General features: G+C 39.5%; 3 protein-coding genes across 5 annotated transcripts; 2 read left to right on the forward strand and 1 right to left on the reverse strand.

Annotated features, from left to right (window-relative positions):
* The first annotated feature begins 92 nt into the window (after nt 1–92).
* On the forward strand, nt 93–4,719 carry phkg2 (phosphorylase kinase, gamma 2 (testis)). Its single transcript, XM_049563845.1, has 10 exons — nt 93–330; nt 636–747; nt 841–1,016; nt 1,115–1,169; nt 1,254–1,319; nt 2,377–2,540; nt 2,643–2,733; nt 2,851–3,004; nt 3,479–3,604; nt 3,705–4,719. Exons 2-10 carry the CDS (start codon nt 653–655, stop codon nt 3,948–3,950), a joined length of 1,173 nt encoding a protein of 390 aa, XP_049419802.1. The 5' UTR covers nt 93–330; nt 636–652; the 3' UTR covers nt 3,951–4,719.
* ccdc189 (coiled-coil domain containing 189) lies at nt 4,423–7,257 on the reverse strand. The gene is made up of 9 exons (XM_049563846.1): nt 7,062–7,257; nt 6,917–6,951; nt 6,741–6,806; nt 6,470–6,633; nt 6,216–6,286; nt 6,007–6,123; nt 5,197–5,275; nt 5,001–5,105; nt 4,423–4,905 (listed from the first exon to the last, which is right to left on the reverse strand). Exons 1-9 carry the CDS (start codon nt 7,077–7,079, stop codon nt 4,751–4,753), a joined length of 810 nt encoding a protein of 269 aa, XP_049419803.1. The 5' UTR covers nt 7,080–7,257; the 3' UTR covers nt 4,423–4,750.
* A 2,146-nt stretch (nt 7,258–9,403) lies between these two features.
* si:dkey-220f10.4 (tubby protein) lies at nt 9,404–19,324 on the forward strand. 3 transcript variants are annotated; one of them, XM_049563171.1, is made up of 13 exons: nt 9,404–10,014; nt 11,920–12,079; nt 12,271–12,501; nt 13,068–13,196; nt 13,282–13,440; nt 13,529–13,689; nt 13,782–13,943; nt 14,080–14,192; nt 16,905–17,019; nt 17,115–17,213; nt 17,300–17,471; nt 17,594–17,736; nt 18,161–19,324. In XM_049563171.1, exons 1-12 carry the CDS (start codon nt 9,973–9,975, stop codon nt 17,725–17,727), a joined length of 1,677 nt encoding a protein of 558 aa, XP_049419128.1. In that variant the 5' UTR covers nt 9,404–9,972; the 3' UTR covers nt 17,728–17,736; nt 18,161–19,324. The 3 variants fall into 3 exon arrangements, with proteins under 3 accessions (XP_049419128.1, XP_049419129.1, XP_049419127.1); XM_049563170.1 differs by having other exon boundaries at nt 9,414–9,485; nt 9,618–10,014; nt 17,594–19,324; XM_049563172.1 differs by lacking the exon at nt 14,080–14,192 and adding an exon at nt 14,997–15,109 and having other exon boundaries at nt 17,594–19,324.
* The last annotated feature ends 911 nt before the right edge of the window (nt 19,325–20,235 follow it).

Genomic DNA, 20,235 nt, shown 5'->3' on the forward strand with positions numbered 1-20,235 from the left:
TTATTTTGTAACACTTCTAAAAGAACCATGAAAATTATTACATTATTATTTACCACACTGCAACCTTCACTCCGGCCTCGTGGGGGCAGTACAGCCACATTGTGTAATAACAGCCTATAAGCTGTTTCGAGGAATGTGACCAGAATGTAAACAGTGCTCAAGTGCTAGCTAGCGGTTGTTAACATTATAGGTAGCTAACTTCAAGTCTGTCGCCGCTGAATCGCCCACAGTTATGGCTTCACGATAGATACCTCGAGGTGTGATGGCATTTTAATTCTGAACCCTTTACTGCCGTCACCCGCTCCCTCTTATCGTTTGTAAGCGTACATGGTGAGTAGCTTGCTGTACGGTCAGTGAACCTGCCGCTGTAGCAAGGCCAAGTCAAACACAGCTAGCTAACTGTCGTGATGGATCAAGGGGACATTTCTAAATAACACTAAGAACAGTAAAGGAGAGCGAGAGATGTGTGTGTAGTGAGCAAATCCCCACAGTGTCCTGCTAACTAAAATTAAACTAAAGCCAAACAAAGCACTTCCTTGTCCGGAGTTAGCTTAGATATTAGTTCCTGTTAAAGACAGACCATGTAGCATTGTTGCAAAGTGAGATATGTGACTGACAGTGTGGTGTTATTATAGATTCATATGCTGTCACCATGACCAAAGACATCGTTGTTGGAGATGAACTACCAGACTGGGTGGGGGCCAAGGAGTTTTACCAGAAGTATGACCCCAAGGAGGTGATTGGCAGGTGAGTCCAGCAGCAAAATAACCTGAAATCTGAGCACAGTTTTATATTGGGATGTGTAAAAACTCATGCTGTATTCTGTATCAATGATCTTAGGGGTGTGAGCAGTGTGGTGCGCAGGTGTGTGCACAGACAGACAGGTCAGGAGCTGGCAGTGAAAATTATTGAGATCACAGCGGAGAAGATGACAGCCCAGCAGCTGGAGGAGGTGAAAACCTCCACGCTGAAGGAGATCCAAGTCCTCAACATGGTGAAGGGACACTCCTCAATCAGTACGTTGGATTTATGTTGAATACAGGACACTTAAATCTTCTGCTCTTGGAGATTAGAAAGTGTTGAAACATGTTAATGTTTTGTTGATTCCCTTTAGTCACTCTGATTGATTCCTATGAGTCCACAACCTTCATATTTTTGGTGTTTGACCTGTGAGTATTACAACAAATAGCTCACATGCAACTGTCTCTGTATTTCTTCCCTGACATGTAAGTGAATCTCGTTTTTGTTTACAGCATGAGACGTGGAGAGCTGTTTGACTACCTCACAGAAAAAGTTACTTTGAGTGAGAAGGAAACCAGGTGAGCTCCGACATCAACACAAGCTGGTGGCAGGTGTCACTCTGTAACTCTGTAAGGCCCAGCTTAAGCAAAACCTAAGATGGGCCTTATTAAAGGTTTCTACTTGTTTGTATGTGTTTTGGCCTCTCATATGACAAGTTATGCATTATTTACATTTGGGCCGAACATTTTCAAGCTCCAACAAAAACTTAAGGCACTGTTATATTTACTGCGATGGAATACCTCACTCTCATTCACATATCACATTCCACCTGACTGCAAGTTGATCTTTTCATGGTATTGAAAATAAACTAATCCAGCAGTGCCCGTTCAAAACGGCCTGTGTTATTGCTGTTTACAGCCTTCTTGACAACTGCTGATACAAGTAACTTCACACTTGACGCTGCACTTCCTTTGGTCTTGAGCAATACACCTGGGCCCCAAACAGCTTTAGAGTTACTTACAAAAAGTCCCCAAAACATTTAAAAAATATGCAGCTCAACAGTATAGTACTTACTGCTGCATAACTCGACTTAAGAGGAAAATCTTTGTACTACTACATCTACCTGGTAGTTACATGTTAATGGTTATATTCCAGATTCCGATCTAGTCATAAAGTAGTGTCATTAAAATATGATTAATTATTATTCAACTGTCCAGTATTATAATAATAGCATTGAAAGCTTTATCATGAACAGACATTAAGTAAATGTAAGTGCACATAATGTGCAGATAATGCCTCTCCTTCACTCTTTACTTTAAGTAAAAATTTGAATGCAGGTTCAAGTTGCAAGTTTTAAGTGCTTCCTCTTCCACTGCCAATATATACATTACTATTTTTAAAGTATTTTTATTATTATTATTAAAGTTTGTTTATACTGAACATGTTGCATGTCCAAATTGCACTAAATTCGACACTGCATGTCCTCAGCAATACATCTCCCAAGTGTATAGTAGATCGAATAAATGGTTCTCAAGATATTTAAATGTCACACTCACACATATGTACGGACAGAGATTCCTGCCTGGAAAAGAGATCAAATCCATTTAAATTTTGTAAAATCCCATTGCTATACAGGAGTATGATGCGAGCTCTTCTGGAGGCCGTGCAGTACCTCCACTCCCTCAACATCGTCCACCGGGACCTTAAACCTGAGAACATTCTCCTGGATGATCAGGGACACATCAAATTGTCCGACTTTGGTTTCTCAGTGCAGCTACAGCCTGGAGAGAAGCTCAGAGGTGCTGCAGTATAACAACAGTGTTAATGATTTGTTAAGATAAGTAAATCAATTGTACAGACAGAGGTTAAAAGTGATCTGTTTTGTCTTTCATTCTGTTTAGAGCTCTGTGGGACACCTGGTTATTTGGCCCCTGAAATACTGAAATGTTCCATGGATGAAATGCACGCAGGCTATGGCCAAGAGGTCGATCTGTACGTCTTTCCTTTTGTCAGTAACATTTATCTGAAGTGAGAGTTAAACCTTACAAACATGGTCCTGGATTGTGTTTTTAATACACGCTTACTTGTTTGGACGTGTGTGTCGGACAGCTGGGCATGTGGTGTGATCCTTTTCACCTTACTGGCCGGCTCGCCACCGTTCTGGCACCGTAAGCAGATGCTGATGCTGAGGATGATCATGGAGGGTCGCTATCAGTTCAGCTCACCAGAGTGGGATGACAGGTCTGATACCGTCAAAGATCTGGTGAGACGATATTCTGTCGACTGAGTTTAAATGTAAAAAATAATATGTATTCTCTGTTAGTTACACCCAGCTATAAAGTAAGATACAACAAATCAGCAGAAATAAATACACCCCTCATGGCAACGGCACTCCTTGATGGCAGTGGCCCCCCCAGCAGCACAATGCGCCATGTCACATCACAAAAACTGCTCAGGAATGTCCTGAGGAATGTGATGAAGAGCTTAAGGTGTCAACCTGGCCTTCAAATTTCCCAGATCACAATCTGGGGAGTGCCGTTGCCATGAGACAGAGTACTCGGTCTGCAACGTTGCGTGGGTGGGTTGGAGCATTGTCACAAGATGATGGAAGTTATTTACCTCACCTGTCAGTGGGTGTAATGTTATGGCTGATTGTTTGTTAGACAGCAGCGTCTATACCATTACACCAGTCCTGATTTCAGTTGCTTTATTTTACAATTATGCTTGTGTCACTCAGATATCCAGGCTCCTGGTGGTGGATCCAGCTGCCCGTCTTACCACTGAGCAAGCTTTAGCACATTCCTTCTTCAGACAGTATCAGAGGGAGGACGTGCGGCTCTTCAGTCCCAGGAAGACATTTAGGGTGAGTCTCAGCTTTTTTTGTGGCAGCTGATTTAAAATTCCAAGCCTTGAAGTAAACATCCATTCCCCATTCTCCCCTGCGTTCCTTTCCTGCCTCTCAGGTGCTGATAGTCACCGTGCTGGCCTGCATCAGGATGTACAGCCGTTACCGCAGGGCCCGTCCGCTGACTCGGGAGGTGCTGGCCCGAGATCCTTACTCCCTCCGCGGTGTCCGCAAACTCATCGACGGCTGCGCCTTCCGCATCTACGGGCACTGGGTGAAGAAAGGGGAGCAGCAGAACCGAGCCGCTCTCTTTCAGAACACCGCCAAGATCATGCTGCTGGGCCTGGAGGACTTTGAAACATAAAAAGTCGACCTCATTCCTAACCACGTTGATTTTTATTTAAACATTTGCATGTGCTGTAACAGCAGTGTGTCTTGTCAAATTACTGTGTTTAATTTTAAGACGAGGGGTTCAGGGACCGGGAACGTTTGTTTGCCTTAATGCGCACCGTGGTTCTGCGAGCTGAAGATAAGCATGCACATCTTATCTCATCAGGCCTCTCATCCGAGTTTGCAGCTGCTTGAAACTCTTCTTGTCAGGTCATCATGTTTGCAGTGCCACTTCGCAGTAGAGGACACATTGCACAATCATTTGACATATAAGTACATAACATGTTTTTAGCATTTTACCTGTCAATGGTCAGTTTTAATGAGGAGAGGGTGTGTTTCTATGCACCGTGTGGCTGATGTGGACATTAATGCACTGTGATTAATTATTTAATAGACAGTTAGATACACATAATGTAACACAGTTAAGATTTACAGATATTCCAGTGTTATAAATCAGCTCCAGAAGTCATGAAACATTCAAGTACAGTATTGGGAGTGTTTGTGGTATCCTGTAGCTGCTATGCATGCAGACATTCCTCTATAGGAAACCCACTTAGACTAACTGTGAAGACTACTTGTGACTGTATTTCCTGTCAAAACTAACCAACGCCATTCCCTACTCGGTTCATTCTTCTGTTTGTAAGTGACAACTTTCCTGAAAGTGCCTGCCTGAGAAATGCAGACATGTACTGTATACGAAGATAAAAAGGTTTTATTGACAATAAACTAAAATTTTAGTTTGATTTGTGGTAGTTTGTGTAAGTGCTTATTCCATTATTTTTTGGCCTTGTGGTTGGGCTGTGGAGTATTTAGTGCCCTGCTGTGTTGATCTGCAATGTCTTTCATTTGCTGATCCAGTTGTCTAGACACAAGCGTCATCTGCTCTCTGACCTCTTTCTCAATCAGTGTCTTCAGTTCTGACTTCAAACCTGAAAGTGAGGAAACGAAGCAGTTACAGCACAACATCTGGGGTGCATTTGACTTTTAAAAAAAAACAAAGTCCTTTTATGATTTGTGAGCCTACCAAGTTTGGCTCCCTCTGGCTCTTCACTGGATGCTTCCTGTGTTTGAGGTGAGCTGTCTGTTGTTGGTGCTGCTTCTGTTTCTTCTTCTATCACATTTTCAACATCTGGTGGAAGAAAAGTTCTTAAAAATATGAATAAATCTGGTTCCAGGTACTTATAAAACTTTTTGCTACTAAAACTGCTTGTAATTGTTACCTGGAGCAGAAGCATCCTCCACGGTAGGTTCATCCTGCTCTGGGATCCCAGAGTAAGTCAAAGACAAGTCAAGTTTCACCTGTGAGAAAAATATTACATGAATCAGAGCTTAAACTAACAATTATTTTCACTGTTGATTATTTTTTCAATTAATCGGTGAGTGATTTGGTCTATAAAATGTCATAAAGTGATGTAAAGTGTCAATCAGTGTTTCCCCAGGCCCAGGATGACACCCTCAAATGTCTTTTTATGTACTCAACCCAAAGTTACCGTCTCACTTTGCCTACAAATGAGTAAATTTACAAAGCTATGGTCAAACTGTATTCCAAATTTTTTGTTGTTGACAAATTAATAGATAGCCTTAAGGATCTTTGGTCTCCAAACCAACTTAATAATATTAATAATAATTAATATTATTAAGGTACTGAAATGTCTCCCAACTTGATAATGTATACCTTTGTCAGACATCCCTTTTTCACAATGTAAAATAGTTAAAGAAAACTTTATACCCACAATACTCTTTGTATCTGAAATAGAAAAATATAATTCTTTTAATAAAAAAGCCATTAAGTGATAAGAAACTAGTATCAGAAAAAAAACAGAAACCAAATAATTGATTGTCAAATTAGTTTGCGATTAATTTAAAAGTTGACAACTAATCAATTAAGTGCTGCAGCTCTAATGTAGAATGTTACTCATTATTCTCTCTAGATATATTGCCACAGGACTGAAATCAAGTATAACAAGAATAAATGATTGCAGAAGTTGTGTGAAACAGTTTGTGCAGAATAGCTAATTTCTGATTCTTACCTGTGGGGTGAAAATATATTTGTAGAGTTTGTAGTGTCTCACATAGTTGTTATGGATGTACTTTAATATGCAGTTCACTTCCTCAGAGCTGAACAGGCTGATACTAAAGGGAGGTCGCTGTCATGGGCAAACATAAATAACACATGTGTGAAAATGTATGAGTTTTAAAATGAAATTATGACTAAAAATCTTAAGTATGTTTTACAGACCCTGACTGAGTGACAGAGAAGTAGCTCCTTGCAGTATTGGAAACACTGCTCTATATTGTTGAGTGGAGTTTCTGCAAGACAGGATTTTAAACACTTTCCATGTACAGTTAAGGAACATTTAAATTAATTATCTGTTCATTTCATAATTATCTCTAAAGTGTTAGCTGCAGAGATAGCTCCTACTTTGATTTTGCACGTCACCCATGTTGAAAGTTGGTGTCATGTCACACAGCAGTGATAATAATATGACATACCTGTGTTAGCCTCATGGACGGACTTGATGATGGACAACAGAGCAGACGTCTGTTCCTTTTTGAAGCTGCGCTCTCTGCAGAAAAGCACTGTCTGCACATACAACTCCAGCAGGACTCCTCTTTTTGGTTCAGGGAGGTCAACTCCAAACACACTGCATAAAGCCCTGACACAGAGGAGGACAAGTGTGACAGAAACCTGTTTTAGTGTTGTGTGTGTGTGATTGTGTTTGAATAGATAGATGTGTGTCTGGTCATAAACAGGAGCAGAAACCTCTCCAGGTCAGGAATGAACTGCATTTTGTCGATCTCCTCCATGTCATGGTAGCTTACATCTGTCCTGGAAACACACAGGGGATGGATTCAGGGTTATGCTGTCTTGCACAGTGTGAGTAAAGCAGCAAGCAGTTAAAATAAATATATAATGTGGATTGTACACACAGCTCTCACCATAGCATCAATTTCGCTGTCAGGGCCTGCGGTACCTACATAACAAGACACAGCATTACACGGTAAAATTAAGGAGCAGGCACTAAACACCTACGTTATCTAACGTTATAGCTACAGCAAATCAAACTAAACATGAGGAACCTACCTTTATTTTGGTATCCATGTCGTCATTTCTTTAGCTGAATTATAAATTACAAATTAGTTATCAATTAGTAATTTTTTATCATGTAAAAGTAACTGGTGAGACGTTTCATTGACAAAAACAGGCTCTTTTCATTACTGAGTTTGGCTGCCTCGCTGTATCCTAGCAACGTGTTGCCCCCGATTTTTTTCTATTTCCGGTTTAGCGCGTTTTACACTCTATGGTTTTACAGAATACCGTCCAGCATCCGGATAAAATAAAATAAAATAAAATAAACAATAACAGTGTAAAAAAAAAATTAGGAATTGGGAAACGTATAATGATCAAAATATTATAGAAATAATCAAATATTTTTTGAAAACTAGTCCCATCTTTCCTGCATTCATAATATGTGAAATGCTGTAAAACTGTAAAGGCCCTATGCCTGTACGAATATCAGTGTACCTTAATTCCAGAATGACCACTTGTTTTTGTTAATTTCATTTTATTTGTATTTATTCGTCATTGTTAATAATGTATGCTTTGCAGTTTAGCTCATCTACAGTAGCCTAATCTTGTAACCTGTAATGTCATATGACATGCCTTTTTGATTGTCAATAAAATTCTTTTTTTTAAAGTGAAAATATAAAAACCTGTGTTGTCATATACATAGACCCGATTTAGTCCACTGTTTTTGATAAAAGCACACAATTTATTATTATTATTAAAACTCTGATGAAAAACCTAAAACGCAGATGACAATACTGAAACTACACACATAAAATATATATTAATTAACTAACCTTTAGACCAAATTATATAATAAAATATAGTAGAACAAGAAAAAGAAATTAGAAATTCCAGTAGTTTATGAGGAGTCAGCATCATTCATAAATAGTTTATTTTCATTTCATTTGGCAGTCAAAATTTGTGCTTTTAGGTCATCAGTTACCTCTACTTTTACTACAACATAGGCTACAGCTACTACCACGACAAGACCATCACTATTACTATGAATGAATGAATTAATTAAATAATTATTTTTTTATTACTGTGTCATGCAAACAATGGGCAAACCAAGCCAGGACCAGAGTCCAGTGTAGGCCTACATGTTTTCAGACAATATTAAGAAAAAAATAATGATAATATTCTGCACCTATAGACTTCTGTTATTATCACAACCTTACTTTACTTAACTCCAGGTACTAGGCCTAGCAATGGGACCAAACATACTGTAAGTAAACTTATTTGTACTGTGACACAAAAGTATCACTAAACTACTTATTTACTACTTATTTAAGTACATATAAATAGGTACATTTTTTTCTGGGTAGCCCTGCACTAAAATTATCAACTTCTTATAGTAATATTAACAAAACATTTTATTTATAGACGCCTTTTAAGACACTCAAGGTCACCTTACAGGCAAGGATAGAGAAAATAATAGCAGATTGATAAAGTCAACGAGATAAGGAATAAAGTAACGTAAAAAATAAATAATAATAACATAAATAAATATTCAGCAAAACAATTCTGTGTAAATTGTAAGCTAGACAAATGGGAGGCAAACTGAACAGGCTGTGTGTTTTACCTCAGAATGATAATTATGGAAGAAGGGACAGTGCTGGCTGTGATTGCTTGTTCTTCGTCACATGACATGCTTTGCGAGCTGCTGCCTTCCAAAAGTTGAACTTTCTTTATTTTTAACTTTTCTTTTTTTACCTAAAATAGGTGCTCAGGAATGTGTGCGTGTCTATATTGAAAACAATGAATTGGAGGGCGGAAAAAATGCAGCATGTGTTCGGCCCCCTATATATTTAGAACGTGTATTTTCCCCTCACGCTAATCAAAAAACACAAAATAACAGTGGACTTTTATTTTGAGGCACAAATTGGTGCGTAATCTTTCTGGCAAGGGACCCCGAACCCCATATGTGCCCCCCCTAATGTTGAAACCACACCTACGCCCTTGTGCATACACAATACTAGCCCACTACTAGGCCTGATGAAAAACTGATGTGAGGATGCTATCACTAATAATAAATAATACTTTATAATAATAAACTACAATAAATAATGCAACTAAACTAACTTTTTAGAACCCCTCACTAAATGAGTTGAATGTAATAAGTGAGTAAAAAAAAAAGAAAAAAAAACATCCATCCTGCTGGCAAACATGAATGAACAGACAAACAGATATTATTGACATAAATAATGCTATTTTCTGATTTAAGAGTTGTTTTTAATTTCACATCTCTCCGTCGATGCTGCATGACAGCCGTATCCATGGCAACGAGACAAACCTGACGGAGCGTCCCGCTGATAACCAACGTCTGTTTATGTTCTTGGTCTCTGGGATGTTTTAGGTTAATTTAATGGTGCTATAGGGGATTTGTTTGCACAGTGAGGCACGTTTGGGTGAAACCCTGAAGCTTTAGGCCAATTCGCGGTGAGTACTGCGGCTTCCGTGTTTGTTACGCCCGGGTAAGTGATGCAGAGTGCAGACTGCTGGCTGTGAGGTACATGGAGTGACAGGAGCAGCAGGTGATCACCTTCTTGTTTCTCTCGTCTCACGTTTCAGCTGTAACATTAGGCCTCAGCATCTCCATGAAGCAGCCGTGGAAAGCCTGCTTTGCCCCCGAGACTGCTTGTCCGCACTGACTGAGCTGTGCAGTGCAGTTTAAGAACATTATCCCCTTTTAATCCACTTTGCCTTCTGCTACATGCAGGTGGACAGACTGTCAGATGGAGCAGGGTGCCACAATCAGACACCCGTGTCCATGTGTAATTGCTCTTTTATTTTGGAAACTGAACCATTTCTCACACTGAACTTTGGTCCTGGATTTCATCTGTTTTTGGTTTCTTTGGGGTTTTTTTTAAGTGGGCCCATCTGTATTCTTAGTGATTGTTATCAACAGTGAGTCTTTAATTCAGACATGGAGGACCCTGATATGCGACAACAGAAGCTGGACAATCAGGTAAATAAATGAGAATTATGTAACTACTTAATATCAAGCATACATTACATAACCCAGGTATGTTTTGGTTTACTTTAAACTGGTATAAGAATTAAAATGTGTCTCAAATAACCTACAAATAGCAGTTATTTTTACGTTGAGTACATTTTGGCTGTGTTTCTGTGTCAGAAACACATTTACGATAAATAGGCCCATAATATTTATCATAAAAACAGGAACGTATTCCTTGACAAGCGAACAAGTGGATAAAATTGAGGCAGAGCTTTGCAAATAAATAAAGCTTTCTTGAGTCTCATGAGGTCATACCTGTGTCAGAACCACCTGCTGTTTGGAGCCACTCATCTTGCTCATCTTAAAGTCCTGGTCTGTACACAGTATGTGAGCTACTGGCTTTAAATCAGTAAAGTACTACATAAATACCTTCTATCAGAAAAAAACAGCACATAGTCAGTAGTAGAAGTACAGATACTAACTAAAAGAAGCTGTGGTAACCTAATAGTAGTTTTGGAATAGCAGTAAACAGTAACAATGATGTACCTGCATTTAAAATCTTGCATCCATAATCAGCATTTGTATCATATTTAGCTGAATATAGTGAATACAGTGGACAGTTTGCTATCTAGAATTTGTGAAAATACTACAACCATTGTAAGTATTATTAGCCTACAAGTAATTATCCAAATAAAGTTAAAGAAAAAGGTTATCTGGTTTCTTTCTTGGTTAAATAATACAATACAATGTTATAATTCTGACGTTAAGACATGCTTCATAATACCAATGGTGTTTAACTCTGTTTCTTCTGTAGTTGTCAGCATATGTGATATAAAAAAAGCAGCAGTACCCTCAAATATAATGAAATGACACACTCTTGTACAGCTTATCACCTTACCAACAATATGTACTGTAGAAAAGTATGGGTAAAAACAATGATCTGAAGGTGAAAAGGTCAAAAGTGAGACAATAATGCACATTAAAGGTGCAGTCAGCTATTCTGATCCATATCAACAATGTTTCTCCAGAATCGCTGACTCCACCTTTAAAGCCCAGTTCAGACCAAAGATTTGCAACAAGATGAAAACATTTTTAAAATATTGCTGGAAAACTTTGCAGCAGTGTGAACTGACCCAATTCAAGCCAGCTGATGGTGTCACCTGCGACTCAGTGAGTCAAGTCTCCAGCAGCAGGTTGTAGAGCGTAAGGTTAGTCACCTATTTCAACAGCCAGTCAGCTTGTAGCAATGTCTGCTGGCCAAGTGAGTTGCAAATTGTACGCAGATGGCATGCATGGCTGCTGTGGCATTCTCAGACAACAGCCCTCTGTGCCCACCAAGCATGAGTCCATCTCATTTACATTCCCATGGCAGGTAACACGTATGCCAGTCTCTGTCCTCACGTTATGTCCGTGTCGGGTGTTGGGTCGCTGCTGTTGCTTCCTTTGCTTATGTCGCATACACATAGCCAACTCATTGACTGGTTAAATGGTGCTAACTATTTTAAATTATTGTGGCATATTTATTATGAATACGGCCCACCTGAAGCTCAGGTCGCTCTGTTTATGTTTGCACCGTTTCATCATCACTACTAGAAATATGTAGCAAGTATCTCACTGTTCATATTTTTAAAAGTTATAAATTACATTCACCTACAAAATAAGCCTGAAAAGCTGGAAATCAGAACGACAGTACAGAGAGTTGTTGCTATGGAGACGATACACCATCTTATCTGGATGCCTTGGTGTTAACTGGCGGGATCGCAAGTTCCAACTTATCGTCACGAATCTTTGGTCTGAACTGGGCTTTCGTCATTGCTGCATAGACACAGATAAGAAGCAGTTTTTATCTGTAGTTGTATCCCCACATATAAGCATTGAGTTGTCAGTTTGAATGCAGTTTCATTTCTCCCACAGCGAACCCTTTTGATGAAAAAACAGCAAAAGAAGAGGGCTGATACTCAGATGGTGGTAGCCAATCGGGATGTTCGCCAAAAGAACCGAAAGCACAAAGCCGCTCACTCTGATGAAACACCTCTGTTGATCAGCCAATCCCTGAGCAACACTTCCCTGACTGGTTAGTATTACAATCATTTATTATTCTGTGTAGCATGGACCACTGAACGCATCTGAACATGCTCCCCCTGGCACCCCCACTTCTGCAGTCCATGCTATGAAGCATTTTTTTTTAAATATAAAATATAATGTCATTGTATGATGCAATTATGTTCTGTCTCTTAAATTATGTTCTGTTCGTTTTTCTTGGAGATCAAGTTGAACACGCCCATGATAACCCACTGGATGAGATTACATTAGGTGAATGCAATATGACAACAAGCGCGACGTTAGATGAGATGCCTTCGGAGAATCCCATTACTCCAAAGACAATGAACTTGGAGGTTGACAAAGAGCCCGAGGTGAAGTGTGAAGTGGAGAACGACGCTCAGGTGGAGGGGAAAAAGCCAAAGAAGAAAGAAGGGAAAAAAGAGAAAGCCAAACGTAAGAACATGAAAGCAGAATATTTTATTCTAATGGGAAAAAAAATTGTATCTGTGTGTGTGTGTGCGCAAATTACTTGCTCAGTTTTGAGGATTCAAACAGGCCTACTGTAGTATGTATCAAAGAGTATGTACACACTCATTTTGGGTCATTATGGTACGTGTCAATTTGTCTTCTATGACTCAAAAAAGTGGCAGAAGAGCTGCACGATGCTCAATTATTTAGTCTGTGACGTAATAGGTCAACCAGAAAAAGGTCCAATACTAACAAGCTGAAAGGGGGTAGGTAGTCGAATTAAATGGCCTAGTCGAGCTATACCTGTAGCTCGATTTAACTGTGCATGTAAACATACTGAGTGCTACCAGAATGCATTGCACAGCTGCTTACATAGACAATAAATGGGAAGTGTGGAAATGATGGATGCTGTTGACACAGACCATCAGTGGTCTGTGACTCTACACGTGTTTGTGTATATTCTTTGTTTTTATGCAAGCACGTGTAAAGCTGGGAACGACTTCTCTTTTATAAATGACACATCAGAAACTCGTTGCTTTGCTTTCCATCAGAGGCGGAGCAGAATGATGAAAAGGAGAAAGACAAGGAGAAAAAGGAGAAAAAAACAAAGAAGAAAAACAAAGCGAAAGAATCTGAAGACCCACAAAAGACAAACAAGACCACCAAACAAGAGTGTAAAAGTAACAAGTTCAATTTATCTTTAATATATCAGCACTCTTTTAAAGTCACAGCTTTTACAACATTCAAGAGTCTCTTCTTTTGCAGAGAAACACTTGCAGGAGGCTTCAACCCAGGAAACAGAGTCAGTGGTGGAAGAAGCAAGTCCAAAGAAGAATAAATGTGATGAAAGTGATGATGAAGAGGATGACGTGTCCCAAAAGCCTGTCCCTCAGACACCTAAGAGGAAAAAACAACTGGACACATGTAGCGATAATCTTGCCCTGTGCATTTTACGAGTAACAATACAACAAAGCTGGTGTAAAGCATATATTTGCATGTGTGGTCTCCACAGCCAGGTGCCAAATAAGTGAGGAAAGCAAAGACGAGGACGTCCAGGAAAAGGAGAAAAAAGAAAAAAAGACAAAGAAATCAGAGAAAACTACGCCGAGTCTCGCTTCCCTCAACTCCAACTACAGGGAGTGTTCATCCTCAGGCAGTGAATCCAATGAAAGAGTGAGTTACTACCAGCCAAACTGTTTCTTGTTTTGTCAAATAGGCGAGTACAACGCATGGCCAAATCATTCTCACTCTCTTTCTCATTTCAGCCAACATCTCCATTGTCAGTGGAGGACCTTGAGAAGTTTGCTGTGCGTCCAGCCCCCAGAGATGTGACGATCCAGTGTAGGGTCACCAGGGACAGGAGAGGCATGGAGAAGGGCATCTATCCGACTTACTACCTCCACATGGAGAAGGAGGATGGCAAAAGGGTTGGCACTTCTGCAGTCTGAACCCATTCATTGTGCACATAGATTTTTAGACATGATTGTGTTTTCTTGAGCTATCATAGCCTACTTCTATTGAAGTCTGTCTTAAATATATGTTTCCCGTTGTGCCATCTGCAAGGTGTTTCTAATGGCAGGAAGAAAAAGGAAGAAGTGCAAAACATCCAACTATCTCATCTCCACTGACCCGACAAACCTGTCCAGAGACACAAACTGCTACATAGGAAAACTAAGGTATGACTCTTAGATTTTTACCTTGTGAAAGAACACTAAACAGTCGTTTTCCTCTACATTAATTGACGACACTTGTTAAGGCTCCAATTTCATGTTGTCAGTCAAGTTTGCAAAAACCCCTTCAGGTAATATTTCAAAATGCATTCTAAGTAAGTGGCTAAACCTGCACTTGAGGCATTTATTTTGGCAGACATTCTTACTTGTCATAGCAGGAAAAGAACTGGTGTAAGTAATAACACTAAAAATGTTCAATTCGAGTATCTCAGTAAGCCCCACCACTGAGCCAGAATCGTAACACCAGTGCCATGGCACTAAAACACCTGAAATGGAGATGAGCCTATGCTGGCGATTTCCCTGCTATGACATGTCAAAATATCTGCCATGAAAAAGGACTCCTGATTACAGAAACTTTAACAGCCATGTTTCAAACATTCTATTTTCTGTTTTCCTGTGATAACAAGTTCATTTTATCTGCTTTATCGAGATCAATAGGTTATGTCATTATGTCGAAATAACGTTTTACCAATATAACAGTATGCAGATCTTGGGCTCTTAAGATAATGGCATGATTTGAGATAACGAGGAAACAATGTTTATAAATTAAACATAGTAGGCCTAGACCATTGTGTGTCAAGATTTTCCAGACCATGCTGACTGCTTTGATAGTGTCACCACGAGGCGATGGTAAACATCCCCACTGGTGCACATAGATTTTTAGACATGATTGTGTTTTCTTGAGCTATCATAGCCTACTTCTATTGAAGTCTGTCTTAAATATATGTTTCCCGTTGTGCCATCTGCAAGGTGTTTCTAATGGCAGGAAGAAAAAGGAAGAAGTGCAAAACATCCAACTATCTCATCTCCACTGACCCGACAAACCTGTCCAGAGACACAAACTGCTACATAGGAAAACTAAGGTATGACTCTTAGATTTTTACCTTGTGAAAGAACACTAAACAGTCGTTTTCCTCTACATTAATTGACAGACACTTGTTAAGGCTCCAATTTCATGTTGTCAGTCAAGTTTGCAAAAACCCCCCTTCAGGTAATATTTCAAAATGCATTCTAAGTAAGTGGCTAAACCTGCACTTGAGGCATTTATTTTGGCAGACATTCTTACTTGTCATAGCAGGAAAAGAACTGGTGTAAGTAATAACACTAAAAATGTTCAATTCGAGTATCTCAGTAAGCCCCACCACTGAGCCAGAATGCGTAACACCAGTGCCATGGCACTAAAACACCTGAAATGGAGATGAGCCTATGCTGGCGATTTCCCTGCTATGACATGTCAAAATATCTGCCATGAAAAAGGACTCCTGATTACAGAAACTTTAACAGCCATGTTTCAAACATTCTATTTTCTGTTTTCCTGTGATAACAAGTTCATTTTATCTGCTTTATCGAGATCAATAGGTTATGTCATTATGTCGAAATAACGTTTTTACCAATATAACAGTATGCTCGAGATCTTGGGCTCTTAAGATAATGGCATGATTTGAGATAACGAGGAAACAATGTTTCGTAAATTAAACATAGTAGGCCTAGACCATTGTGTGTCAAGATTTTCCAGACCATGCTGACTGCTTTGATAGTGTCACCAATTAAGCTGAGGCGATGGTAAACATCCCCACTGGAAGCGAGACTTGAGCAGTACATTAACGCCCTGTCATCCAGTCCACACTTATTTCACCTTCTGTAAACAACATAGATAGTGCTAACCTTCACCAGGCTGACTGACAGCAGAAATCTACAGAACCAAAACAGTTTTTATGTCAGCTCCATGTGATGAAATCAGCAGTGTTGTCTGATTTTATTTCTTGCCCACCATAGTGATTGAGGGGAATCTTTCTGTAGTGAAAGAGGCAAACTCACAGACTCTTGATCAGTCGGTGTAGATATGGTTAATAAATTCAAAACACAGACAGATTTGTGTAATTGAAACAGCTGTCCATGCAGATTACACTTGACTAAATACAACAAAAATAGACTTAAAGCATAAAAAAATCATGGGGGGCTCTGTGAGATACGCCTGAGTAAGTGTGGATTGACTGATTTAATAAAAAGTATGTCTGTTTCAGGGGATGCACAAGTAGTCAAAAAATATGTAAATTATTTGTAACAGCAAGGCATAAAGCAAGTTTAGTCTGTGTCAGGCCTTGATGGAAGAGAAATGTGATGCAATGAAGATTATGCTCTTGTTAATCTGCATTACTACACAGAATGCAATGGTTCCTGCAATGTTTCAGACCTTCTATAGCCTAGACCTCTATATCTTGTTATCTCGAGAGGACAAAGTTTTGTTATATTTCAAGACAATGAACCTGTACTCTCAGGAAAACAACTTTTGTTATTTCCACATAACGATATATATAACTTTTGATCTTGAGAAAATAAATAAAATTAACTTATCATGTGAAAAACAGAGGAAATAGAATGTATAAATCCATGGACGTTCATTGCTTCCGTACTGGATGGATTTCTATCCCATCAACTCCTTAATTGCATTCATCGATCATCCCAGGTGTAAATTGGACAGTTTTCCCTTTTTTAATGAATTTTTTATTTGGCATTTTGGAATATCCCCTTTGATTTATGGAAGCAATCATTTTATATGGAAGTGAATGCAGCAGCCCATTGTTGTTTTATGGCAAAGTTGACATTTTCTTCTCTCACCTGATCGATGATTTATCTAATCAGACAAATTTGTTTCAGGTCCAATGTTCTTGGTACAAAATTCACAGTCTATGATGGAGGTGAGAACCCTGAGAAAAAGCCCTTCGTGAAAGAGTGTGAATCAGTGCGGCAAGAGCTGGCAGCAATTTGCTATGTGAGTCCAAACTTGACTCTACACACTCCAACTTCCAACTTAACTAAGCATATGCAGGGATGCAGTCTGTAATATGATTGGTTGTTATGTTCCAGGAGACCAATGTGCTGGGATTTAAGGGTCCCAGGAAAATGACAGTAGTCATCCCAGGCATGTTGGAGAACGATGAAAGAGTGTCCATTCGTCCAAAAAATGTATGTTTAAAACATATCGTCAATATTTAAAACCTGAGATGGTGCAGATTAAGTGTTGGAAAAACTGAAATGTTATCTTATTATAGGAACATGAGACTCTACTGATCCGCCATGCAAACAACAATACAGACAAACTGGTCACACTGGTGAACAAATCCCCGAGCTGGAATGAACAGACTCAGTCATATGTGCTTAACTTCCACGGACGTGTCACCCAAGCCTCCGTCAAGAACTTCCAGATCATCCACCCTGACAATGGTAAGATGTGACTGTCTTTTTCTTGCATTAAGCAATAGGAAAATGTCCGTCTTGTCTTTATTCCTAACCTCACCGTCACATGTCGCCTCTCTTTCTCCACCCCCTGCTGCTGTCTTTTCCAGAGGATTACATAGTGATGCAGTTTGGCCGTGTAGCAGAGGACGTCTTCTCCATGGATTATAGTTTCCCCATGTGTGCCCTGCAAGCCTTTGCCATCACCCTTTCGTCCTTTGATGGTAAACTGGCTTGTGAGTGACCCATGCTGGTATGCCTCAAGTGCTCAGAAACTTACAGATTAAAGCTACAGTTCATAACTTTCATGAAAATAAGTGTCATATTTGTTGAATCTGAGTTCAAGTATCTTGGGGTCTTGGTCAGGAGTGAGGGTAGAATAGAGTGTGAGATGAATTGATGATTAGTCAGGGCCTCTGCAGTGCTGCGGGTGCTGTGCTGGACTGTTGTGGCGAAGACAGAGCTGAGCCAGAAGGCAAAGCCTTTGATTTACTGCTCCTTCGCATTGCAAGGGGTCAGTTGAGGTGGTTCGGGCATCTGATCAGGATGACTCCTGGGCACCTCCTGTTAGAGGTGTTCTGGACACCTCCAACTGGTAGGAGGCCCCAGGGCAGACCCAGAACATGCTGGAGGGATTACATATCTCATCTGGAGTGGGAATGTCTTGTGTTCCACAGGAGAAGCTGGAAATCGTTGTTGGGGAGACGGACGTCTGGGGTGCTTTGATCAGCCTGCTGCTCCCGTGACCTGGCTTCGGATAAGTGGTTGAAAATGGATGGATGAATGTCACTATATTCTAAAAAATGTACATGAGACAGATAATCTGAAAAGATCTACCACAGCGCACCAAAAACAACCAATCAGAGCTGAGGAGTCTCCAACACAACTGCCAGTCACTTTTTGAATTGCAGTTAGACTGTCAAATTATGCAGCGCTGATGAAATATAAACCAAGATTTGCTTACTGCATTGCTTATTTCTCGCCTCAGATGTCTTCAGAAACATATTTTAGTGTACTGTTTGGCTGTTATGTAAGAATTTGTGAACAGGAAGTGGGCATCTTACTGTTTCCTATATTGTAAAAATAAAGGCTAAAAATACTGAGATCAAATGGTAAAACTAAGCAGTGCTGATCAAAAATGATTCAAGATTCTGTCACTTTACATCCTGTTTCTGGCCCCAGATGTTTTCAGAAACATATTTTGTGTACTGTTTAGCTGTAAAATGAGAAATTTGTGACTTGTTGGAAACAACTGACTGATGTACCAAGAACCCACCAGCCGGACCAACTTTCACAGCTAAACAGTACACTAAAATATGTTTCTAAAAACATTTGAGGTGAGAAATAGGCAATGCAGTTACAAAATCTTGATTTGTATTTGATCAGTTCTGCCTAGTTTGACAATTTGACCACAGTTCATGAGCCGTGAGTGACAGCTGCGTAAGAGACTCCTCAGCTCTGACTGGTTGTTTCTGTTCATGTGCAGTAAGGCCATAAAAAGAGCTACAAGGCAATAGAGCAGGGTGGTTTTTTTTCACATATTATCTGTCTCGGGTGTTTTTAGCAAATATGAAAAAAGCTCAATTTTCGTAAAAGTTACCAACTACAGCTTTGAATCTGAACTTCCACCCATAATTTTGCGCAGGGTCATTTTTCATGTTTTGTATCCTGGTGCACTGTAACACGTTGAACACACTAAATATAGAAAAACATGCCACGGACTTAGACTTCAGAGGATACTTGTTTTATAGCTCCAGTATTATTTTACAACAGATTTTATATTGAAGTGGAATAAGTTACAAAAGTTAACAGTCTTTCTTTTTATATTTCCCAGCTGTGTAAAGGACTCGTGCAATTTATGTGCAATATTGAGAACAACTGTGTTAATATAACCTTTGAATTATTAAATTATGATAATGCAAGGTTTGTGTGTCAGTGGTTTTTATTTTAACACTAAGTGTCTTCTTGGTAAATTTTAATATTTTGATTGGTAGATTTTTTTACCCCCCAAAACCTTGACAACAAGTTTATGCACCCACAACCACACCCTCAGATCCTCATCGGTGAGATTACATGTTAATTCAAGCCAAACGTGACGTCTATAAGTGTTTGCTATCAGCTTCAGGGTCTTTATCACGAAGAAGGAAACATTATCAAAGTTAAAAAACTGAAAAAAGCACTCATATCAGATGTGACAGAAAACTGCAACAAGTTGCAGATAGAGCCAAAACATATCAGGTTTCTGCTCTTGCACAATATTAAGACTTGAAAAATATTTTCACCTCACAACAGCTTCATTGCTGATCTCAGGCACGTTTTCAACTCAAGTTAACACTGCTTCTCATGAGGGGGACAGAAGGTCGTTTAGGTTTCTGCAAATAAAAATAGACCTCCTTTATGCTATGTGGTGAAGTAAGGTGATCAGAAGTGCGTTGATATTTTGGAAAGCAAAAAGTCAAATTAAACTGAAACCATTGTTATTACGTTGACATGACTGTCTGTGCGTAACATGCTGTTTACTTGTTTCCTGTTCAAGTGCTCTTTGAAACAAGTTATATAGAAATATAGAAAACTTAACTTTTAACCTTTGCAACAAGAGCAACAAGTGGTGAAGCTGACACGCAAACAACACCTTACATGCTCAGACCACGGATTGACAGCCTTGTAAATCCATTTACAAATCATGTTTTCACCAAATTAGACTGAAAAAACTTGAACTGGCATACAAGGTCAAGCTTGCTGACTTCCTCTT

Source organism: Epinephelus fuscoguttatus, linkage group LG20, assembly GCF_011397635.1.
Source record: "Epinephelus fuscoguttatus linkage group LG20, E.fuscoguttatus.final_Chr_v1".
Classification (NCBI taxonomy): domain Eukaryota; kingdom Metazoa; phylum Chordata; class Actinopteri; order Perciformes; family Serranidae; genus Epinephelus; species Epinephelus fuscoguttatus.

Bases quoted from the DNA above. Each gene is read 5' to 3' on its own strand.
- si:dkey-220f10.4 (XM_049563171.1), top strand. From the start codon at position 9,973: ATGGAGGACCCTGATATGCGACAACAGAAGCTGGACAATCAG. The intron at 12,502-13,067 runs GTAAGAACATGA...GCTTTCCATCAG, and splicing joins GAAAAAAGAGAAAGCCAAAC to AGGCGGAGCAGAATGATGAA. The intron at 13,944-14,079 runs GTTGGCACTTCT...GCCATCTGCAAG, and splicing joins AGAAGGAGGATGGCAAAAGG to GTGTTTCTAATGGCAGGAAG.
- ccdc189 (XM_049563846.1), bottom strand. The intron at 6,807-6,916 runs GTGAGAGCTGTG...GTGTGTTTCCAG, and splicing joins ACAGCGAAATTGATGCTATG to GACAGATGTAAGCTACCATG. The intron at 6,124-6,215 runs GTCTGTAAAACA...TGCCCATGACAG, and splicing joins TTCTCTGTCACTCAGTCAGG to CGACCTCCCTTTAGTATCAG.
- phkg2 (XM_049563845.1), top strand. From the start codon at position 653: ATGACCAAAGACATCGTTGTTGGAGATGAACTACCAGACTGGGTGGGG. The intron at 1,320-2,376 runs GTGAGCTCCGAC...ATTGCTATACAG, and splicing joins TTGAGTGAGAAGGAAACCAG to GAGTATGATGCGAGCTCTTC. The intron at 2,734-2,850 runs GTACGTCTTTCC...TGTGTCGGACAG, and splicing joins TATGGCCAAGAGGTCGATCT to CTGGGCATGTGGTGTGATCC.